At 41.8% G+C, this 24552-nt stretch overlaps 1 protein-coding gene across 5 annotated transcripts in view; it reads left to right on the top strand.

Annotated features, from left to right (window-relative positions):
- The window catches only part of TAF1 (TATA-box binding protein associated factor 1), a 77878-nt gene that overhangs the window by 12121 nt on the left and 41205 nt on the right, over positions 1 to 24552 (top strand). For 4 of the 5 annotated variants that reach the window (XM_055120890.1, XM_055120888.1, XM_055120889.1 and 1 more), the window contains 16 exons: positions 2553 to 2729; positions 3121 to 3248; positions 3341 to 3448; positions 3738 to 3911; positions 4358 to 4531; positions 4947 to 5051; positions 8479 to 8679; positions 8816 to 8957; positions 9557 to 9687; positions 10616 to 10696; positions 18695 to 18844; positions 19032 to 19151; positions 19411 to 19586; positions 20114 to 20292; positions 21469 to 21682; positions 22116 to 22281. In XM_055120890.1, coding sequence (XP_054976865.1) covers positions 2553 to 2729; positions 3121 to 3248; positions 3341 to 3448; positions 3738 to 3911; positions 4358 to 4531; positions 4947 to 5051; positions 8479 to 8679; positions 8816 to 8957; positions 9557 to 9687; positions 10616 to 10696; positions 18695 to 18844; positions 19032 to 19151; positions 19411 to 19586; positions 20114 to 20292; positions 21469 to 21682; positions 22116 to 22281 — 2426 coding nt within the window. The remainder of the gene's footprint in view (positions 1 to 2552; positions 2730 to 3120; positions 3249 to 3340; positions 3449 to 3737; positions 3912 to 4357; positions 4532 to 4946; positions 5052 to 8478; positions 8680 to 8815; positions 8958 to 9556; positions 9688 to 10615; positions 10697 to 18694; positions 18845 to 19031; positions 19152 to 19410; positions 19587 to 20113; positions 20293 to 21468; positions 21683 to 22115; positions 22282 to 24552) is intronic. The other variant, XM_055120891.1, reaches the window with a different exon arrangement.

Raw genomic sequence — 24552 nt, 5'->3', positions numbered from 1 at the left:
CTGCGGGGGCCACACCCTTTTGAACTACTAGAGACCTCTGGATCTGCGTTGCAGTTGGAAATCACTTTGGAGTACTGGGGTTCTAATTCCAAATCTATTAAGATCCAACTCAGAGCTTCAACACCAGGAATTGTGTTCAGCCACCAAGTTATCTTCTAGCCCGCTCATGAGTTTTTTATACTTATTAATAAGTTAAATATACTATGATTCATCGTCAGAAAAAAATGTGAAAGGACTTTTTTTCAACTATTGGCCACACCTAATGGCACTCAGAGCTTACTTCTGGCTCTGTGCTCAAGGGACCATATGCATTGCCAGGGATTGAATTAGGGTCATGCTCATGCAAAAGCAAGCACCTTAATCCCAGTGGTCCCAAGAAAATTAATTTGAAGTTAAAAGACTTTTTGTTTTATTTATGTATTTATTTATTTATTTATTTGCTTTTTGAGTCACACCCAGCGATGCACAGGGGTTACTCCTGGCTCTGCACTCAGGAGTTACTCCAGGGGATGCTGGGATTCGAACCCGGGTCGGCTGCATGCAAGGCAAAGCCCTACCCACTGTGCTATCACTCTAGCCCTGAAGTTAAAAGTCTTTTTAAAAGGCACTTTTTTTTTGTTTTGGGCCTTACCTGGCAATGCTCAGGGGTTACTCCTGGGTCTGCACTCAGGAATCCTGGCAGTGCTCCGGGAACTGTATAGGATGCTGGAGATTGAACCTGGGTCTGCCTTGTGCATGGCAAGCACACTACCCACCTGTACTGGCCCTTGCCCCTGGTCACCAGGGGTGACTGCTTTATAGTTTTTGTTTCCTTGTCGTTGTTATTGGTATAGGGCATTTGTTAATGGCCTTTGTCTTTGTTATTCTAGAAGGGTTAAAAGAAAGGGTTAGAAAGATATCAGGGCCCGAGAAGATAGTACAGTGTGTAGGGCACTGACCTTGTATGTGACCTACTTAGGTTCGATCCCACCATCCCATATGTTCTCTTAGTAGTACCAGAAGTGATCCCTGAGCCCAGAGCCAGGAGGAAGCTCTGAGTATTGCTGAGTGTGGTCCAGAACAACAACAAAAATAATAAGATAGCATACTTAATATAGACAACTTTGAAAATACAGGACAATATCCAAACTCTTAGCAACTATAATTTTTTGGTAACTTTTTTCTTTTCAGTTTTCTTTTAGCATATGGTTGAGCTCATTTCTATAGATACAATATTGTATATTGTGCTTTTCACTTAAATATTCTGTGTCATTGAAAATTTTCATTAAAATGCCTGGTAACATAGGAAACTAATTGTTTTGGTTACAACTGTGTGTGTCCAGGGCTTACTCTGGCTCTGTGCTCAGGGATCAGTTCTGGTGGTGTTCAGGGACTATAGGGAGTACTGGGGATCAGTCTTGGGTCAGACTCATACAAGGCAAGCACCTTAACAATGTTCTATCCAGCCTCAGGACACTCATTTTAAGTGGAAAAAGATATGATCTAGCATATTTCATAACCTTTTTCTGTAAATAAAAAAGAAATGATGCCATGTAATCAAAGAAAGCTAGAATAGATATGCAGATTCACAGTGGTTATTCTTACATTTCAGACAGATTTGATTTGATTTAAAGGGCCCTCCCTAGTGATACTTGGGAGCTCTGGGGTCACTCCTGGCAATACTCAGTGCAGTGATTTGGTGGTCATATAATTGACTGCAGTACTTGCACACCTACGGCAGAGCCTGGCAAGCTACCCATGGCATATTTGATATGCCAAAAACACTAACAACAAGTCTCACAATGGAGACGTTACTGGTGCCTTCTTGAGCAAATCGATGAACAGCGGGACGAAAGTGCTACAGTGCTACTTGCACACCTAGCTGTAATACCCCGAGAAGACCACCACCTATGTTACATGTGCACTTTGGTTGTAGTACTTGCTAGGGATTGCATACTTGGTTGCAGTGCTTGTGTACTTGGGGCTGTGTACTTGGTTACAATGCTTTAGGTGTGCTTTCAAATATGTTGACGCACAAACTGGAGATAACACTTTTTGTTGTGATATTAGGGCCCCACTGGCGATTCTTGGTCAACTGGCCTGGAGGTTCAGTTCACTGACCTGAGGATATTGTGCTACTTGGGCCCTGCAGTTTTAGGGATACCTGGACCACAGTAGCAGTGCTAGGAGGACTACATGTGGTGCTGGGAATTGAACTTGGGTTGGATGCTCACTAGGAATGTGCCTTAAGCACTCTAGCTACTGCCTTCTCCCCTTGCATTTTTCAAGTGAAAAATATGCTATTCAGTTTCGCAGATAATTTTCTCACAAAGACACAGGTGCAGTTGTATATGGGAGACTTTCTCTGTGATGAGTGTTCACAGATTCCCTATACCAATAAACTCTGAATGCTACTTAGCATGAAAACATAGGAAGGAAAAATAGTCTGTCGACTAGGTCGCTTTTTAGTAGCCAATGAGTAAATATTTACTTCTGCTTCTTTTCCTTTTTCTAGAATCATGGTTAAAAGGAATTATTTGTCTATTATCGAGTCTTTCCCCTGTTTTGAATAGGTTTCGCAGCCACTTTGGATGATGACAAGCCTTGGTATTCCATTTTCCCCATTGACAATGAGGAGCTAGTATATGGACGCTGGGAGGACAATATCATTTGGGATGCCCAGGCCATGCCCCGACTGTTGGAGCCTCCTATTTTGACACTTGATCCCAATGATGAGAATCTTATTTTGGGTATGGTTGGTACTGGCATGGGCCGGAGTTCGTCATCCATAATTGACAGCTTGCTGGTAATGTGGAAGGGTGACCAGAAAGGAAATATGAAGGGTTGGAAAGATCAAGACTAGAAGTTTCACAAGGTGTGGCTTGATTTTGAGTACTTAGGTACTCTTCAGGGAAAACTCACAGTTTAGGATGTTGGAAAGCATGTTTGAGGTGTTAGGAGTATACAAGACATGCACTTTACCACTGAGCCATGTCCCTGGCTTAGTTTGTTTAGTGTGAGTCAAGAACTAGAAGGGTCTAGTGTGGGGTGAGATGCCTGGTTAGGTGCTGCACGGATGACAGTAGGAAAGATGCATCTTCAGAGATAGCAACTCCAGAGTGGCTTTTGTTTTATCTGTAGAAATCCCTGATGAGAAGGAAGAGGCCACTTCTAACTCCCCCTCCAAGGAGAATAAGAAGGAGTCATCTCTGAAAAAGAGTCGGATTCTTTTAGGGAAAACAGGAGTCATCAAGGAGGAACCACAGCAGGTCTATAAAGGGGAAAGGGACTTGATACTTTGATCAACAAAGGTAGTGGGGGCAGGTAGTCTGACTAAATTTATTTGATGATCTATTATTAGAACATGTCTCAGCCAGAAGTGAAAGATCCATGGAATCTCTCTAATGATGAGTATTACTACCCTAAGCAACAGGGTCTTCGAGGCACCTTTGGAGGAAATATTATCCAGGTAATAATGGCTTTTGTTTCGTTGTGGGGCCATACCTAGTGAGTCTCAGGGCTTAGTCCTGGCTCTACTCTCAGGGATGCTCCTGCTGGCGGCCCTTGTGGGATCGTATGTGGTGCTGGGGTTTGCCATGTACAAGGCAAATGCCCTACCTGCTGTATTATTGTTCTGGCCCTTGCTTTTTTTTCTGTGGTAGATGGAAACCACTATTTTGTATTGATGGGGAATATGGGTAAATTGTGTCTAGACTAGAGTTCCTACTTAATTTGAACCCTTGTATTTCCTGTTTTAGCATTCAATTCCTGCTGTGGAATTACGGCAGCCCTTCTTTCCCACCCATATGGGACCTATCAAACTCCGACAGTTCCATCGTCCACCTCTGAAAAAGTATTCCTTTGGGGCACTGTCTCAGCCAGGTCCGCACTCAGTCCAACCCTTATTAAAGCACATCAAAAAAAAGGCCAAGGTATGATGGACGCCTGCTTGGGGAAAACCCTATATAAAAGACGTTGGAGTATAAATTGGGGGTGTTGACTGTATATCAGACATGAGGGAATTACTGTTGTCTCAGATATTATAGAATGTTACTGTGGCTCTTTAGGAGTGTCCTTTATCTTGATACCTGCAAAAAATACAAGTGAAGTATCTGCTCACGAACTTTGAAAAATAATTCTGTAAAATTTATAGAAAGATAAAGATAAATCAAGGCAAAGTACAAATACCTATAGGTGATATGATAATAAATGTTTATAGTATTATTCTTTCCACTTTGCTATGTGTTTGAAAATGTTTACAATTTAATGGGAAAAAGCAAAGAAAATCTTTGTTATGATTGTCTCAAATGGACAGCTTTAATGTTTGTAGATCTGTCTCATCCCAGGTTGTAGACTGTATGCTTTCTATTCTGAGCAGATGAGAGAGCAAGAGAGACAAGCTTCGGGTGGTGGAGAGATGTTCTTTATGCGCACACCTCAGGATCTCACTGGTAAAGATGGAGACCTAATTCTTGCAGAGTACAGTGAGGAGAATGGGCCATTAATGATGCAGGTTGGCATGGCAACAAAGATTAAAAACTACTATAAGAGGGTGAGTATCTATTTAGAAATCTTTGTTGTTAATACAGCTGTAGTTTGATATCCAGTGATACTCGGTGAACGTATAATTTGTTCTTTGTACACTCTGAATTCTCAGGAGAAGGGAATGTTATCTTTTTTGTAGTTAGGAATATTACTGAAATGTCATGCTTGTAGGATATTTTGAGGTGCTTTGTTGCAGTGCTCAGGGACCCAGACCCCACTTGGCAGTGCTTGCTAGGATGAGGACCAGAGTTAACTAGGTGATGCTGGGGTTGAACCACACATGATCTGTGCTGGTGGACATACGGTTGCTAGAGATTGAGCTCATATGGTCTGTCAGTTGAGCCATATCCCTAGCCCCATAATTTGTGGGGCTCAGATTGATGATATGCTAATAGTAACTGGGTCTGCTATGTTTCTTACAGAAACCTGGAAAAGATCCAGGAGCACCAGATTGTAAGTATGGAGAAACTGTTTACTGCCATACATCTCCTTTCCTGGGCTCTCTCCATCCTGGACAGTTACTGCAGGTGAGGAATTACTTCCTATTACAACTCTGTTTTTTTACTACTGTTTTTAAGGAAATGAATGAGTCAACCCAAAAAATTAATTCTAGTTGAGAATCAGATTATTTATACATCAGTGTGAGGGAGATTAATATCCCAAATGAAGATAATTCAAAAACATTTTAAAATTCTTCTTATGAAAACTGGTTCCTCAGTTATGTTTTCCTTTCTTTTGGTTTTTGGGTTACACCTGGTAGTGCTCAGGGATTACTCTTGACTCTGTTCTCCTACCAGTGCTTAAAGGATAATACGTGGTGCCAGGGATTGAACCATGGTTGGCCACACGCAAGGCAAGCTCCTTAATCCCTGTACTATCTCTCAGGCCTCAGTTGTGTTATCCTTAAACTAAATTTGAAAGTCTTCTGGTAAACTTTTTAACATAGGCATTCATTTTAATATTTTTCTTTTTAACATAGGCATTCATTTTAATATTTTTCTTTTATTTTTGGAGGGGGCCTCCCAAGCAGTGCTGGGACTATTAGGGTTTTATTTGGCAGTGTTCAAAAAGCCATGTTGGGGATTGAACCGGAGGACGTGTGCATACCATGCATTTGCTCCAGCCATCCCCCTGCTCCTAAATAGTGTTTGTTGGTAAGAAGTCATCCAGGAACATGTGTGATGGCACAGGGAAATCAGCCTCAGATTAACAATAATTTGCAATAGTTTAATTTCTAAATATTCATATATATAAAATTGGTATGTTTTGATTATATTAGTCATAGTCACTTGCGGGGGTTTGGGGCCATTCCCAGTGAAGGTCTGGCCATGTGGTATGGTGCTGCTTTGTCCCAGCGGTGCTGAGCACCGCCGTTAGTGCAACTCCAGTGGTAAGGCATGCTGTGCTGGGCATAAAACAGAGGGCCTTGCATGCACTCTACTCCTTTGAAGTATCTCCCCAGCTCCAGTTGCTGTCATTTTAAATATTTCGCCAAGCTGGATTATTTATTTCCAGTTCCCAGCCATAGTGAGGCACATCCCCTCACCTCATATTTTTTGTTTGTTTTGGGACCATACCCAGTGGTGCTCGGGGCACATTCCTGGCGTGTGTTGGGGGACCATATGTGGTGTTGTGTGTGATTCAAGCCCAACTATAGCTGATTGCAAGGCAAGTGGCTACCTGCTATATTCTCTCTCCAGCCCCTCCCTTTATTTTTATTTTATTATTTTTGGAGGGGCCACACCTAGCGGTGCTCTTAAGGTTACTCCTGGCTCTACACTCAGGAATTACTTCTGGTGAGCTTGGGATGCCATATGGGATGCTGGGGACTAAACCTGGGTTGGCTGTGCACAAGGCAAGTGTCCTACCCTCTGTACTATCTCCGTGACCCTCCTTTAAGCGGTATAGAGAGGTCCCCTGGTAGCCTTGGGTTACCTATTAAGAGAAGTATAGAAGTACACAAATGATATGAGTAAATCCTTGCTCTCTCCTTCCTCATATTTTTCCAAACTCTAGCTCATTTCTCTTGCCAATCTTCCATTTTCTCTGATCTGATACGTAGTTTTTTTCATTATTTCAGTTGCTTCTTCTACTAAGTCTTCTATAAATTATGAAGTCCTTTTTTCGTGTTTTATGTTTTTCAACCCTATACCACAGTGCTCACTCCAACCAAGATGTTTAGGGGGACATGTGGTACTGGGGATCAAACCCTGGCTTCCAGCATGCAAAAAAATGTACACATATCCTTTGAGCTATCTCCTTGGTCCTATTTTTCTTTATCCTATAGTTCATTTCTCACCAGTTTTTGTAACTATCATCAATTTGCTATTTCTGTATTATTCCTCTCTCCTTAACTTTCAGTTAAGATTCAAATCTAGGGATCAAATCCAGGGCTTCTCAGTTGTGAAAAATGCTCTACCATTGAAATATAACCCTGTACTCTGTTGAAGTTTTCTGCCAGTTCATCTACTTTTGTGATTACTTTTATATTTGTTTTTGAGTTTTTTGGCCAAAAACTGCAGTGGTCAGTTTTGAATGATTTCTGAATGCAGAGCTCCTAACTCTGCATTCAGAAATCATTCCTGGCGGCTTTGGGGGACCATATGGGATGGTAGGGCTGGAACCCGGGTTGGTCGAATGCAAGGCAAGAGCTCTGCTTGCTGTACTATGTACTATGTACTATAACCCTGTGGACTACTTTTGTAATCCTTTAAATACCTTTTTCAGTATTTCTTTAGTTCTTTTTTCCCCTCTGTTCCTTATTTAGAATTTTCTTATGCTCGTGTATTTAAGAAAGTCTCATTCTGTCTGCTTTTCTGATTTCCAAGTGGTTTTCCCTAAGAATTGCAGGCTTCTTTCAGCAGTTGATCACTAGCTGGCATTTCTATTCAGATAGCAAATGTTTATGTCCTGCAAGCTTAGTCTTTCTTCTCTAGTGTACTTTCTACTTAATAATTCAGCTTTATATATAAACTACTGTTTACTTGTTTAATTTAGATTTATTAAATAATTGCATATTGAGGAATTGAAAGTTAAGTATTAGGTGGTAATATAGTATTTGTTAGCTTATAATGTGATTGTCATACATCATCTTCATAGCAATACTGTGATGTTTAAGCATTTTGTCTGTTCTATAGATGAGGAAAGTGAGGCTTAGATATAATAATTAAAAAATAACATACCAGAGTCAGTATCAATATCTCACTCTAAATCCTCTAGTTTCACCATTATTGACTTGTATGCAGAAATTAGATTTATGGGCAAAGCCCCAAATGCTCAGATGCTAACCCTGGCTCTGTGGTGAATCCTGCTGGTGCTGGAGGATCACATGTAGTGTTGGGCTTGGCCACATGCAAGGCAAGTGCTTTGATCCCAGTGCTATTTCTCTGGCCCAAAGGTTCTTTTGTTTGTTTTACTTTTTTAGTTTTATTGGTTTGTTTGGTGGCCACACCTGGCAATGGTCATCAGTAACCCCTGGCTCTGCACTCTAGAATTACTCCTGGATGTGCTTGGGGGACCATATGAGATGCTGGGGATCAAACCTGGTTCAGCTGCGTGCAAAGCGAATACCCTACCCTATACTATGATTTGGGGCCACACCCAGTGGTGCTCAGTGATTATTCTTGGCTCAGTGCTTGGGGATCACTCCCGGCACTGATAGGGTGGACTCCGGTACTAGGGGTTAAAGCTCAACCTCCTGTGTATAGAGCATGCACTGCGGCTCATTGAGCTATCTCCCAGTGTCCACTCCAGTATTGGCTCTTGAAGATAGTAGAAATAGCTTTCTAATCCTGCTCTCTATTTTGTATCATAATTTTTTCATATTTCTGGATAGACCTTAGATTGCATAATGGATATGAGTAGCAGACAAACTCCTATTTTCCTTTCTCATTAGCTGACTTAACTTTCCTAGAGCTTCTTGGTGCATAATTTTTCTGTTTTTACTTTTGTTAGGCATTTGAAAACAACCTTTTCCGTGCCCCAATTTATCTTCATAAGATGCCAGAAACAGACTTTCTTATCATTCGAACGAGGCAAGGTTACTATATTCGAGAATTAGTGGATATTTTTGTGGTTGGTCAGCAGTGCCCCTTGTTTGAAGTTCCAGGCCCTAACTCCAAAAGGGCGAATACACATATTCGAGACTTTCTTCAGGTAAGAATTCAAGAGTATCTGGATTTGGGGGCTTGTCAGGACTTAGCAAACCACATAGGGACATAGCATGGGACATGGACTTGGTGACAGCTTTTATCTTTTGCTAACTGAAAAAATGAACTTGATTGTTTGACAGGTTTTTATTTACCGCCTCTTCTGGAAGAGTAAAGATCGGCCACGGCGGATACGAATGGAAGATATTAAAAAAGCCTTTCCTTCCCATTCTGAAAGCAGCATCCGGAAGAGATTAAAACTCTGTGCTGACTTCAAACGCACAGGTCATCCATTGTGACTAACAGTTTGTTTTTCTGCCTCTTTCTGAGAAATTAATGATACTTTCAGTCAAAGGATCAGCATATAGCTTATAAAATAGAAATTGGTAGCGATCAAAAAGGAGAAGATAGCAATATTCTGAATTTGTAGGCTCTGATTACTTTTTGATTTTACCAGTCAAGAAATTTAGAAGATTTTCAGATGTCTTAGATGTAGGAAATCCAGCTGTAGGTGATTTGGTTTGGTTTGGTTTTGGGGCCACCCCCAGTGATATTCAAGGGATACTCCTGGGTCTGCACTCAGGAATCACTCCTGGTGGTGCTTGGGGGACTGTATGGGAAGATGCTGGGTATCAAACCCAGGTAAGTTGCTTGCAAAGCAAACGCCTTCCCTCCTGTACTATTGCTCCAGTCCCTAGAAAGTGATTTCTTGTCTAGCCAGACAGGCTTTTATTTTGGTTAGGCCTGTTAAATTTAACGGACATTACCTGAGTTAATCTTGAATCAGTTTTTTTTTTTTTTAATCCCTGTTGTTGTCAATGAAAGGGCCTTTGGAATTCAGCATCGCTGGAATGCAGAATGGTCTTACTCCTCGTCTTTTCTAGGAATGGACTCAAACTGGTGGGTGCTGAAGTCTGATTTTCGCTTGCCAACTGAAGAAGAAATCAGGGCTATGGTGTCTCCAGAGCAGTGCTGTGCTTATTATAGCATGATAGCTGCAGAGCAGCGACTGAAGGTGAACATATCCCTCTTGAGAACTGTCTGTGTCTCTCGGTTATTTTCAGAAAGATATAGGAGACAACTCCTGTTTAGAAATGATTATTACTGGATTGTTATTGATTATTTACAAATTCAGATGGGGTCTAGAGAAATAAGTCAAATGGCTAGTGCACATGCTTTGCATGTGGAAGGCCTGTATTTGAGCCTCAGCACCTTTGGTTCCCTGCTCCTGAGAATTGCCATGTGAGGTTTCCTTACCCCCCAAAAAAGAAAACCAAAACCAAAAAATGAAGGAATTCTGTCTACATCAATTTGGTGGAAAACCTACTAAGAATCTAAAAATCTAGGGAGGCTTAGTGAGGGAGTGAGGGCATATAGTTGTTTTTTTTCTTTTTGGGTCACACCTGGCGATGCACAGGGGTTACTCCTGGCTCATGCACTCAGGAATCACTCCTGGCGGTGCTCAGGGGACCATATGGGATGCTGGGAATCTAACCAGAGTCGACCGCGTATAAGGCAAACGCCCTACCCGCTGTGCTATCGCTCCAGCCCCAGGGCATATAGTTTTGAATATGGTTTTTCATCCACATTAGATGAAAAATATGGTAGATAAAATGGTTTCGTATACTTATTAGGCCAAAGTAGGAAATAGAGTAGGATAGCGCAACTTGTCACAGTGAATTAATGAGTCAGTTAATAAGAATCTTCAACTTAGTTATGGGTTTTAACTGTGTATCAGCCCATAAGTTCCTTGAAATGTGACAGTATATTTTGTAATAACCTAAGGATGTAGAATGGTGATGGACACAATGAAGATTATACAGAATGTATTCACTGTGCTTTAATATTTTTTTGTGCTTTAATATTTTATATTTGGTATTTAATAGAACTTTGGCTTTGTGTATATACCTGCTTAGCCATTTTTGTATTGATTTGCCTTCTAGGATGCTGGCTATGGTGAGAAGTCCTTTTTTGCTCCAGAAGAAGAAAATGAGGAAGATTTCCAGATGAAGATAGATGATGAGGTAAGTATTTTTGTCAGTACTTACCATTCTTTTTTTTAGAAAGCAGCTTTTAGAGATATGATTAATATATCATAAATTGCATGCTTGAAATATATTCCTTGTTATGCTTTAATATATATACATACACATGAAATCCTCATGAGATAATGGTTTATATGTATAATGGGTATATCCCTCACCTGCAAACATTTTTTATGCCCCTTTAAAGTCCTTTTTTTTTGTTTCCTCCTTCTCCCTCTCTGTTCCCTGGAAATCACTACTGGTTTGCTTTTTTTTTTTTTTTGCTTTTTGGGTCACACCCAGCAATGCTCATGGGTCACTCCTGGATCTGCACTCAGGAATTACCCCTGGCCGTGCTCAGGGGACCATATGGGATGCTGGGAATCGAACCCGGGTCGGCCGTGTGCAAGGCAAACGCCCTACCCGCTGTGCTATCACTCCAGCCCCCACTACTGGTTTGCTTTTGATTGCTATAGATTATTTTGTGTTTTAGAGTTTTAGATGAATGGGATCATATATAAACACTGTCATTACTTTTGGATTGTGGAGATATGTACACACACATAGTCAACATCAAGTTTACTGTCTTAATCTTTTTAATGGTGACCTCCCTAGTGATCCTCAGTGGCCTAGAGTGATACTTATTTCCTCAGGTGATACTTGGATCTTGACTATTCGTATGTGGGGGCAGAATGTTCTAGAGCTTTGAGCTGTCTCCGACCCTACATACAGTCTTAAAGTGTACAGTTCAGGTTTATTTTTGCCCTTTTTAGGGGGGAGGGGGAGCACACCCTGTGGTACTCAGGATCACTCCTGGCAGGACTCAAGAGACCACATGTGGTGCTGGGGATCAAACCCTCGTTGGCCATGTGAAAGGCAAGAGTGCTTCCCACTGTACTATCTCTGCAGGTCTGCCCATATCATTCTCCTTTCAGTCTATGAATTTTAACACTCTGGATATTTGACCTAAGTGTAATCACATTTTCTTTCTTTTGGCGTCACACCAATGATGCTCAGGGGCTACTCCTGGCTCTGCACTCGGAACCATATGGAATGCTAGAGATCAAACCCGGGTTGGCAGCGTGCAAGGCAAACACCCACCTGCTATATTATTGCTCTGGCCTGTAATCACACTTTTTTAAAATTTTTGGGTCACACCCGGCAATGCACAGGGATTACTCCTGGCTCTGCACTCAGGAATTACCCCTTGCAGTGCTCACGGGACCATATGGGATGCTGGGAATCGAACCCAGGTTGGCTGCATGCAAGGCAAACGCCCTACCTCCTGTGCTATTGCTCCGGCCCCTAATCACACTTTTTAATCATGTGCTGCATATCTATATTTTGGCCAGCAGAGGGCCGCATACATGATGGTAGTCCCTAAATATAGCCTAGGTGTGAGGTAGACTATTCCATTTAGGTTTGTATAAGTACATTCTATGACATTTGCCCAAAGATGAAATCATCTAATATTGTATTTTCCTCAGAAATTCTGTCATTAAATGATACATGACTATATTACCAGATTTTGTTTATCCATTGATGGACATACTAGATTGTTTATGCCCCTTGGCTTTTGAGAATTGTGCAAATATCTCTTAAGGCTTTGCTTTCAGTTCTTCTGCATATATACCCAGAAATGGGATTACTGATCATGTGGCAGCTCTGTTTTCAGCTTAGCTTTTTTCAGGGGTGTCACGTGTCAAACCCACACGTACAAGGAAAGTTCTCTACCTCTGAGCTACATCTCTAGCTGGATATTAACCTCTCATCATGGTTAGCAAATTTTTCTCCCATTCCTATAGATTGCCTGTTTTACTCTGTGTCCTTTGATGCAGAAAAGATCTTTTTAAAAATTTTTACATAGTCCCAATTTATCTAATTTTAATATTTATTGTTCTTTCTTATTTTTACCATACCTGGCTATGCTCAGGGATTACTCCTGGCTCTGTACTCAGGGGACCATGTATAGTACAGGGAATTGAACCCGGGTTGCCAGCATGCAAGGCAAGCACTTTACCCACTATACCATCCCTTGCTTCTACTTAGGCAAAAAAATCATTGCTAAATCCAATGTTATGAAGAAATTTATACTTTTAGTTCTAAACTTTAGTACCTGTTTTTTATTTGTTATTTTTGGGTCACACGCCCAGCAGCACTCAGGTTACTCTTGACTTTGAAGTCAGGAATCACTCATGTTGGTGCTTGGGGGAACCATATGGGGTGCCATGGATCAAACCTGGGTTTGCTCCTTGCAAGGCAAGCAACTTACCCACTGTACTATCTCTTTGGCTCCTTGTATACAATTTTTTTGTACATAAGATAAATGTCAAACTTTATTAGTCCTGGGGAATAGGACAGGGTTAGGATGTGATACCGGGGGTAAAACCTGGACCTGCCATGTGCAGGGCCTACCAGCTCTACTATGGCCCTGGCCCTACTTTGCATGTGATTTTTTTCCCAGCACCATTTGTAGAATAATGTGTAATTTTTTTTTTGCTTTTTGGGTCACACCCAGCGATGCACAGGGGTCACTCCTGGCTCTGCACTCAGGAATTACCCCTGGCGGTGCTCAGGGGGCCATATGGGATGCTGGGAATCGAACCCAGGTCGGCCGCGTGCAAGGCAAACGCCCTACCCGCTGTGCTATCACTCCAGCCCCATGTGTAATCTTTTTTACCTGTCTGGTGCTTGGAGCTGTTATGAGCTAGTGGTATAATATGCAGCGACAAGGATTGAACCAATCGACCATGTGAAAGGTGTGAAAGTCACTTAACTGCTCTGCTATCTATCCTTTATACCTCTTCCCAGTAGTTTTCTCTACGTTCTTTTTACCACTTTCATTGAAAAAGAATTTTGGTGGGTTGAAGTGGTCTCTTACTATAGTTTTCATTTGCAGTCCTCTAATTTTTATCATACAGATACCTCTTAGGTCAAGTGTTGTATTTTTAATTAGCTGCTTGTTTTCTTTGGATGGGTGGGGAGGGATGGGCTTGCTGTGTCCAGGGATCAAATCTCAGATTTCCAAATATAAAGCATATACTTGCACCAGTCCTTGAAACCAACTCCCTGTCCTTTTCTATTCCTTGAAAAATAGTTCAAATGAATTTTTTTTTTGCTTTTTGGGTCACACCCAGCGATGCTCAGGGGTTACTCCTGGCTTTGCACTCAGAAACTACTCCTGGCAGTGCTTGGGGGACCATATGGGATGCCGGGGATCGAACCCGGGTCGGCCGCGTGCAAGGCAAACGCCCTACCCGCTGTGCTATTGCTCCAGCCCCTTACTGCTTACTTTGTATTCTAAACATTCTGAAGTTTGTTCTGTTCCCTAACTCCTTTTCTCTTACAGTTCATGATTCTGCAACTGCAATCCCTTCTGCTTAAAACGTTTTCTTTCCAATCCTTTACCATCTAAAATTCATTTTATTTGTACATAAATTCTTAGTATAACATATTCTCTTACCCTGATCCCCAACCTTACTTTGCTCCAGTCATACCCAGTAGCACTCAGAGGTATTGGGGGAGATTGTATGCTGAGAATTGAATCTGGGCCTCTCACATGCAAGGAGCTATCTTCCTAGTTCCTTTTCCCTAACTCTTGCCCTTCCACTTTTTTTTTGAAAAAAGACAAACACATTATTATTGCACAAATGTGTGGCATATAAAGATAACAAAACAAATGAGTGGACATAATAAACCAAACTTTTAAAGTATAAAGCCAAATTCATGGTGACCAGAAAGGAAGGGGGAAAAGGGTTAAGTGTATGATGAAAGATTAAAAATTGAACTTTTAGTGGTGGCCTTAATGTTATATAACTTCATCTTTATTTGCAGTATGTGTGCACACTGAAACTTATAATGCATCTGGTCACTCCAACAGAAAATTAGTTTTGAAAAGAAGGAGGGTGCTGGAGAGACAGACAGTAGGTGCCCTTCCACTTTTTTTGAGGTTGAATCATCACCTTTTCCTTCTTTGTATACATAGAATACTCTTCCCTGTCATGGTGCTTTTTGTGTAGTATTGAATTTGGTTAAAAAAGAAAAAGGTTATTTGCCTCCCTCACTAACAAAACATCTAAGGAATAATAATGTCTGGCATATGGTAGCTAGTCTAATTAATACTTGTCAAATGAGTGGAGTATTACATATGAAGGCAGGCAGCAGGTACAAAAGCGTTTAGAGGCTAGAGTCAGTATCCTAAGAATTTTAGAAATTAAGGACTGTATTGGATTGATTTCAAGATTGATTCTTGGTGGTGGTTGTGGTGGTGGTCTTGAGAGTTGACCCTCATAGAGCAGGTGATTACACTCAGTGATTTGGTACCCTGCTAGAGATTGAACCCAATGTTTCACACATGGAAGGCATGCACCAAGATTGAATCTTGAAAAACAAACTGGCAGTTTTGTTTGTGTGTGTCGCCACGCCTGACAGTGTTTTGGGACCACCACTTCTGATTTCGGCCAGCGGCTACTTTTGGTAGTGCTTAGGAAAATTGGCCACTTTCTAGGTAAATTGTATTTATTCGTTTGTTATTTGGCTATTGGGCTCCACACATCTGTGCTTAGAGTTTACTCCTGGCTCTGCTCAGGATCACTCCTGGGGTACTAGGGATTGAACCCAGGTTGGCTGCATGCAAGGGAAGTGCCTTACATATTGCACTGACTCTCCAACCTTACTCTTTTTTTAATATAAATAAGACCCTGATACTTTGTGTTTTGGAGTGGCAGTGCGGGGGATAGTATGTACCAGGGATTGAATTTGGGGCTTTGAACATGGAAAGCATGTACTCCATCCCTGTGGGTTATTTCCTTAGCCCCTACTAATTATATCAATTCGTGATTGGTTTGTATACACATTGCCTTTGTCTTAATTCCGTGATTTATTTACTATAACTCTTCAGGGTCTCAGGGGAGGACAGGTTTATTTTTTTACCAAACCAGTGGCATAGGTAGAATGGCAGAGGAGTGTTGGTAGGGCTTGATCTAGGGATTTGTAAAGAATGCTTCTTAGATCTAATTATCAGAATATCGGCCATTCTGAAGCAGCTGTTTTAGCAATTGGACAGTGAAATACAATTAGCAGCTTACTGTAACTGACCCTCATGAGCGTAGGGGCAACACTGTCATTAAGAACTCACCGAGGGCCGGGGTGATGGTACAGCAGGCAGGACACTGGCCTTGCGCGCAGCCAGTCCAGGTTCTATCCCTGGTATCCCATATGGTTCCCCCTGAGGACCACCAGGAGTGATTCCTGAATGCAAAGCCAGCAATATTTCCTGAGCAGTGCCAGGTGTGACCCCCAAACAAAACAAGAAAAGAACTCTCACAGAGAAATGTGGAAGTGAAAGACATTAGATTATTTTACTCACGTGGAATATGATTCAGTAAAACAAATGGACTAGCTGGGGGCTGGAGCAATAGTACAACGGATAGGGCGTTTGCCTTGCACACAGCCGACCCAGGTTCGATTCCCAGCATCCCATATGGTCCTCTGAGCACCGCCAGGGGTGATTCCTGAGTGCAGAGCCAGAAGTAACCCCTGTGCATTGCCAGGTGTGACCCAAAAAGCAAAAAAAAAAAATAAATAAATAAAGGACTAGTAAGAAACCACTAGACTCAGTGAAAACTGGTAATTACAAGGAAAGGGGAGAGGAAATAGGAATGAGCATTGGGGGATTTTTTGTGTGGTAGGATGGCACTGACATTTTGCTGGAGGGAGTGGTATTAGACACATATGAAAAATAACCCCCTGGGCCCTCCGCCAAGATATAACCCCAGCAGCCGCACGTGTGCGGCCTCTCCGCTGCTGCACGACCATGGCCCTGGAGGCCAGCTAAACTACTTTGGGCACCAGCAGCTCCTTGCAGAAACGTCTGTAGACTGTGAACTGAGCCCCGGCCGCCATCTTATGACGACCACAAAAGGGAGGTACGAGCTTGCAGTAATGCAGTTTCTGGCAGAAATTTCCATGGACTTAGTCACTAAAGTACAGAAATCCAAAACTGCTCGGCCGCTATCTCGGCCGTGCGACTTCATATATCTTCATTGTCAGCAATGAAAAACAAATTATAAAATGCTTCCTTTTCAACAGGTCTGACTTTGGGCGGGGGGGAACTCCAAACAATAATAGTGAGTTTTTTGTTGAAATATTGAATGTAATCAAAGTAAAGAGAAAAGTAAAGTGAAATTTATCAGCTACACAGGCGGGGGGTGGGGGTGGGGTGGGGGGAGGTATACTGGGGTTCCTGGAGGTGGAATATATGCACTGGTGAAGGGATGGGTGTTTGAGCTTTGTATAACTGAGACTTAAGCCTGAAAGCTTTGTAACTTTCCACATGGTGATTCAATAAAAAAAGGGAAAAAAAAAGAAACCCCCCTGAAATTTCATAGCGTAAACCAATGGCAGGTTAAAAATAAATACAGCTGAAGCATGGGAATAGCTCAGAGGGCTGGAGCTCTTGCTTTGCATGCAGAAAATCTGGGTCTGGGTTCATTCCCTTGTACAGACCTCTGAGGCCCTTCCCCACCTAAATCAGTTGTCAGTATTCACTGGTGAGCCAAACATTTTTTTAAAAAGGAGCTCTCAAACTAGAGAGCTGAGTAGGGGGCAAGGCTCTTTTTGCCTTTCATGTAGCTATCCCCAATTCAATCCCCAGTACTGCATGTCGTTCCCTGAGTATCATCAGGAGTGACCCCTGAGCACAGAATAAGGAATAAACCCTTAGCACAGCTGGGCCTTTCCCAGTCACACACACCCCACTCCCACAAAGAACTTGAACTAGAGCCCTAGTAGCTTGGGTCTGAAGGTAGTACCAATATTCTACATATTCTTATTCACCTGAGATGCTGACATTTATTTAATACCATGACTCAAGTACCGTAAGAAAGAGCAGTTTGGGACCCAGACGTTTGGAGTGCAGCTTAGGCCAAGAGTTCAGTTGCTGGTACTACTGCATGCACTTAGCACAGTCCCAGTGACTCTGCTGTTTGTTCTTTACAAACAGTATGTACCAGACAGCTCTGCTGTCTGTGATCAGGGTGCCCAAGATATTTTCAGCCATGCTGTAGCCAGATATGTTTAGGAAGTACAGATATTTGTGAGCACTACAGCAGCCTGTGTCAAGCATTACCAGATACGCACAGTACCATGACTAAAAGAGAATGGTGAGCCTGCAACTAAAGGACTGCACCCCCCCCCAACAAGCACCATAGCTAAATATGCCAACCCCACAGCCAGGCAGTTACAGAACCTCTGTTCACCCCAAAAACAACAAAGGAAGGAAGGGGAAGAATTGAAAGACGGGCCTAGAGAGAAATTTCTGTTCAGTGGACTGAGTGCATGTGTTGCATGTGGGAGGCCCCAGTTAGATTCCTGGCACTGTGTGGTTTCCAGTCAACTCTGGGAGTGGCCCCTGATGTATCACTGAGTATAGGCCACCTCATCACCCTTAAAATAATTAAAAATTTAAAAAGTTGAATACTAAACAGCTTTATAAACTTTTGATCTTGTTGATGTTTGGAGAGGGGCTCTCCCAAGTGCTGCTCAGGAGATCTGGGGGGCCTACCAGTGATGCTCGGCCAATTGGGCTAGTAGTTCAATACAAGGGCATAAAGAGACTATGCACGTGGGTGCTATAGTGCCAAGGATACCTGGGTACCCTGGTGGTGCTGGGGACCTCTGGGACTGTACTTAGCAATGTTCAGGGTGCCATGTGGTACTGGCAATTAAAGTCTGGTTAGAAGCTTGCACCCTGACTACAGCCACCCAGCCCCCGTGGTGGATAGTTTAATAAAGCATCAAATTGTGTGTTAGCAGACTAGGGGTGTGACACAGTGTGTATGCCTTGTAGGTATGTAGAGCTGGGTTTGATCTGTGGCATGGCAAAAAAGGGGGCCAACAGTACATTAATCATTGTGATAATTATTCTAGCCTTGTAAGTATGGGCAGAAACAAAACCAATGTTTTCCACAATCCCTAGAATCTTTTTCTACACTTCAGGTTCGGACTGCTCCTTGGAATACCACAAGGGCCTTCATTGCTGCCATGAAGGGCAAATGTCTCTTGGAGGTGACTGGAGTGGCAGATCCCACCGGGTGTGGTGAAGGGTTCTCGTATGTGAAGATTCCAAACAAACCAACACAACAGAAGGTGAGACTGTCTGAATATCTGGAATTTGAAAATCAAGGGTGGGAGATATGGTGGTTAAGGAATTGAGATGGATTGAGTAGAGGATATGAAAAGCAGTTAAGCAGTGGACATTGACTTACGTGTTTGTTTTAAAGCATTTCGTTTAGTAGGATTCTTACCTAGGTTTTTTGTTTTTTTTTTGCTGTAGGATGATAAAGAGCCTCAGCCAGTGAAGAAGACAGTAACAGGAACTGATGCAGACCTTCGTCGCCTTTCACTGAAAAACGCCAAGCAACTTCTTCGGAAATTTGGTGTGCCCGAGGAAGAGGTAGGTATGAAAGAGAAAAACTTAGAGGCTCCTAGGGGCTTCAGGAGAAAGATTTAACAACTATCTGGAGAATTTTGTGGTGTCCGTTGTAGGTGATTGGTTCTTGGATACTTTTTCAGCACTTGGTTTTCCAAACACTTTTTGTGTTACCTGCTTTAAATGAACTTTTTGTTGTATTTTGCTCTCATGTACATCTTGGTCCTTTGAGACCCCCCAAATGATTTGTGTTTATGATAGAGTGTCTTTATCTGTTTTGTAGATTAAAAAGTTGTCCCGCTGGGAAGTGATTGATGTGGTACGGACAATGTCAACAGAACAGGCCCGCTCTGGAGAGGGGCCCATGAGTAAATTTGCCCGTGGATCAAGATTTTCTGTGGCTGAGCATCAAGAGCGTTACAAAGAGGAATGCCAGCGCATCTTTGACCTTCAGAACAAGTGTGTTGTTTTAGTGATAGAGAAAACTCAAGCAATAGGTGACAGGGTTTTTTTTTGTTTCTTTTTGTTTTTCTGGACACTTAGTAATGAGGAGATTGTAATTAAGTATGGCATTTGTGCCAATTTATTCCTTAGGCTTTCTCCATTTCTGAAAGTGCTCTTGTTTCAAATTTCACCTTTGTCCTCCTTGCCTAAATGTCTAAGAACGTTTTATAAAGTTTTTCCCCCTTTTTTTGATGGGGGGAATTGTGCCACAACTGGTGGTGCTTGAGTGTCGCTCATGGCAGTGCCCTGGGGTCAGTGTGGTACCTGGAATCAATGTGGCCTTCTGCATACAGAGTATGTGCTTAGCCATTTGAGCTCTCAGGTCTTACAAAGCTTTCCTATTAAGGATACATGTCTTAATTAATTCTGAGTATCCTTTTTAAGGTTAATTTTCCCATTTTCCTGCTCTAAAAATCCATTTCTTCACCTCTTTCCACAAGTTTGTATTTTTCTTTATCTTAACATTGTTTTTCTCTTTTAAGGGTTTTGTCATCCACTGAAGTCTTATCAACTGACACAGACAGCAGCTCAGCTGAAGATAGTGACTTTGAAGAAATGGGAAAGAACATTGAGAACATGTTACAGAATAAGAAAACCAGCTCTCAGCTGTCACGTGAACGGGAAGAACAGGAGCGGAAGGAACTCCAGAGGATGCTGCTGGGTGAGAATAGTGTTTTCATGAACAAACAACCATAGGATTGAAAAGTATAAATAATTACAGACTAAACTAGGCAGAGCTAGAAGCAGAAATAGGGGATGAGTGTAGAGAATTCTATAGATGAGATAGAGACATTATTGCCAGCAAGACTTCCTTTGCCGGCTAGGGTTGTTTGTAGAGCACACTCAAAGAACTGTCATCAGTCTTACTGCTTCTGTCTGCATCAGGACTGGGCAGTGCAGGGCTGTTAGTACTCTATGTCAAGTGAGCTTTCTAGGCATTCATCCTTAAGGATAATAGTTCTTAATACAGGGCCTGTGGATGTGGCACCAGTGCTAGAGCACTTGTCTTGCATGTGTGAAGCCTTGGATTCAGCATCATATTCCCACCCCCAAGTACACGTGGGTGTGACCTTGGTGACCCCTAAGACTGCCAAATAAGATGCTCCCACTGTATAGAAGAAACAGCTAACAGCAAGCAGCAGCTTTAGTGATAGTGAAAAAAGTTACAATGCAGAATATATGGACAAATTGTGGGGAGGGGTGTTCCTTGTTCATCAGTGTCTTTTATTAAAAGGTTCATGACTGTTTAGGAGATTCTCAAAGACAAAAGGATTAAAGTCACCAATTGAAAATTGAGAAGAGGTGACTAGAGTTTGCTTTCATGTGGCTGACCCAGGTTTGATCCTTGGCATCCTGTATAATCCCCCAATCCCTGATGGAGTGATCCCTGAGTGGAGAACCAGGAGTGATCTCTGAGCACCACTGGGTGTGATCCCAAAACAAAAACAAAACAATTGCAGACATTGAGAGTGGGAAAAATAAATGCCTGATTGGTTTGGCATATAGAAATGTCATATAGAAACTTGGAAATAAAGAGAAAAATCAAGAGTCTAAAGATTGTACTCTGAGTTGTTAGAAATACATTGGTATAATTGATTAGTGAATTTCAAGGGAGAAAGAAAATTTAAGAAGGGAATGTGTATTGTATGGAAATCTAAGATACCTTGAGATTTCCTAGTATAGAATTTAAGCAGGTAATTGAAAAATGTATTTACTGAAAGAGGCTAAAGATGATATTTGGGGCCGTGGTGCTTTCTAAGCAGTGCTCAGAGGTCTAGGATTCTTGGATACTGAACTCAGTATGGGAAATGTGTGGAAATCTTTATCTGTCTTGCAGCAGCGGGCTCAGCATCAGCAGGCAACAATCACAGAGATGATGACACAGCTTCTGTAACTAGCCTTAACTCTTCTGCCACTGGCCGATGTCTCAAGATTTATCGTACATTTCGAGATGAAGAGGGGAAAGAGTATGTTCGCTGTGAGACAGTCCGAAAGCCAGCTGTCATTGATGCCTATGTGCGCATACGGACCACAAAAGATGAGGAATTCATGTGAGCTTGATACGGAGATTATTAATATTGCTGGAGAATGGATATGAGGATAGTGCTTGAGTTTTCAAGATAAGATTCTGCACAGTTTTCCTTGGAAGTCTGTGCTAATTGGAAGCCCTGCTGCCTCTAGATGTTTGGGTTTGAACAGAGCCAAAACATGGGGGGAATTACAAATTTGCCAGACAATGAAGCTTGTTTTTTGTTCCATATGGGTTATTTGCATTTTGGTTGGTTGTTGGCAAAAGTCTTAGAAGTTATGTAGAAATTTTCATTTTGAGAAACGCTTCTGTAAATGGGAGAATATATGTGGGAAGTGGGAATGCCAGTTTGTCCCTTTATGTTAGTCTGGGTGGATTTCTTTAGTTCTGAGATGCTAGAAGAGTCTTTTTCTTTTAGGTTTGTTTATGATTCTGTGATATTTTGTCTACTTTAGTCGTAAATTCGCCCTTTTTGATGAACAACATCGTGAAGAGATGCGAAAAGAACGTCGAAGGATTCAAGAGCAACTGAGGCGGCTTAAGCGGAACCAGGAAAAAGAGAAACTTAAGGGTCCTCCTGAGAAAAAGCCGAAAAAAATGAAGGAGCGTCCTGATCTAAAAGTAAGTAGGGGCTGGAGCAATAGCACAGCGGGTAGGGCGTTTGCCTTGCACGCGGCGGACCCGGGTTCGAATCCCAGCATCCCATATGGTCCCCTGAGCACCGCCAGTAGTAATTCCTGAGTGCAAAGCCAGGAGTAACCCCTGTGCATGGCCGGGTGTGACCCAAAAAGAAAAAAAAAGTAAGTATAACGTGACACAGTAGTAAGTAACAAACAGAGAAGGAAAGGATTCATGCTTTCCCTTAACTGTCAACATCCATCCTTACTGGGAATGAGAGCAAAAAGCATAGAGGTCTTATTTAAGGGACCCAGAGCAATAGTATGGCAAGTAGGGCGCTTGCCTTGCATGCAGCCCACCCAGGTTTGATCCCCGATATCCTGAATGGTCTCCTGAGCCCTCCAGGAATGATCCCTGAGCACAGAACCAGGAGTAAGTCATGAGCATTGCCAAGTCTGACCCCCAAAACAACACACACAAAAAATTTAGTTTGAATTGATGTGGCTACTTGGCAGTAATCAATATCAGAGTGACTAACACCAGACTTTATCTAGTACTATTAGGTGATGGTGTTTTATATTACATTAGCAGTATTTTCAAGGAGTTGAGGTAGGGTTGGTGAACTTGAGACACATGGACACATTTGTGCATATATACACAAATGTATATGTATATACATGTCTTAAAATTATATTGAAGAAACAACAGGGCTGGGAATGTGGCTTGGTAGTGGAGCACTTGCTTGGCATGTGTGAGTCACTGTGTTCAATTCCCAGTACTGCCAAGAAATAAATAATAGGAGAAAGCATACAAAGCAGTTTCCTTTGCACAATGTAGGTCTGATTCCAGATATTATTGTGTGAAGTAAATGTACTTGTAAATCATAAAATGGGACATCTGTGGTATAGTGGAAAGAGCCAGTGACTTGGAAATAGAAGACGTGGATGGAGGTTTTGGTTTTGCCATCTAGTGGCTCTATAAGCCTATCTTCTTTCTCTTCTATAAAATGTTACCTGTGTGGTTGTCAGTGATATAATGGATAGGAAGCACTTTATAAATGATAAAATTTCAACGAATACAAACTGCCACTAATATACTATGGTTATTAATTTAATGTTTGTTGTATGTGTTAGTATTGACCCCATTTTATAGACAAAGCTGATGTCTGTTACTTAATATTACTGAATCTTCACTTTGGGCTGGGAATATAACCGTCTAGATGTGATTCTGAGTGTAGCCGTGGGCTCTCAACAGCTTTTCTCATGCATATTTAATATATTTAGAGTTTAAAATTTATTTTATAGGGTTTTAGAGTTCTTAGGCCACTCTCTATAGTACTTGGCCCCAGAAGTACTGGAGGTGATGGTGCCAGAGACTGAACTCAGGGCCTTGCATATGTTAGGCATATATTCTACCACTTGAGCTATATGTCTAGCTCTTTTTATATTTTTCATACTGCCATGGATTGAACTTAGGACCTCAGACAAATGAGATAGTATATAATTTAAATTTTAAAAAATTTTGGTTTGGTGTCCACACCCAACAGTATTTAGGGCTTGCTCCTGGATCTGCACTCAGGGATCACTCCTGGCTGTCTTGGGGAGTCCTATGGAGTGCTGGGTATCAATCTCACATTGGCTGTGTGCGAGACAAATGCTGTACTATTACTCCAGCCCCGATAATATATAATTTAAATGGAAATATAAATCCTTTTCTTATTTTTTACTTGAATTAAAAATTATTAAACTAATTTTTAGTTTAGGTACTGTGATTTACAAAGTTATTCATGGTTGAGTTTCAGGTATACAATTTTCCAATATCCCTCCTATCACCCGTGTCTACTTCCTTCACCTTTGTCCCAGTTTTCCCTCCTATCCTCATTTTACCTCCTTGACAGGTACATTTTTTTAAATTTTGGTTATTGGTTATTATTTTGGGCCTCGTGATTTTAGTTTTCATAGTTCTATGGTTCAGATATGAGTGATTTTTTTTTTGGTGGGGGATGTGGCCACACCCAGCAATGCTCATGTTTTACTCCTTGGTCTGCATTTGGGGATTACCCCTGGCAGACTTGGGAGTGATGGAATGGGATGCTATATATGGGATATATATGGGATGCCAGGATCAAAACTGGATCAGCTGTGTGCAAGGCAAACACCTTAACCACTGTGTACTGTCAATTCATTTGGTTTTTGAAAAGAAATGTTCAGCCTCTGAATTTTGTTTATTTTTATTAATTTTTTTTCTGGAGAGCTGGAGATCCTTGAGCACAGA

This window comes from Sorex araneus, chromosome X (genome assembly GCF_027595985.1).
Source record: "Sorex araneus isolate mSorAra2 chromosome X, mSorAra2.pri, whole genome shotgun sequence".
Classification (NCBI taxonomy): Eukaryota; Metazoa; Chordata; class Mammalia; order Eulipotyphla; family Soricidae; genus Sorex; species Sorex araneus.
Note: the sequence above shows the minus strand (reverse complement) of the source record. Positions and strands in the feature narration are given on the sequence as shown.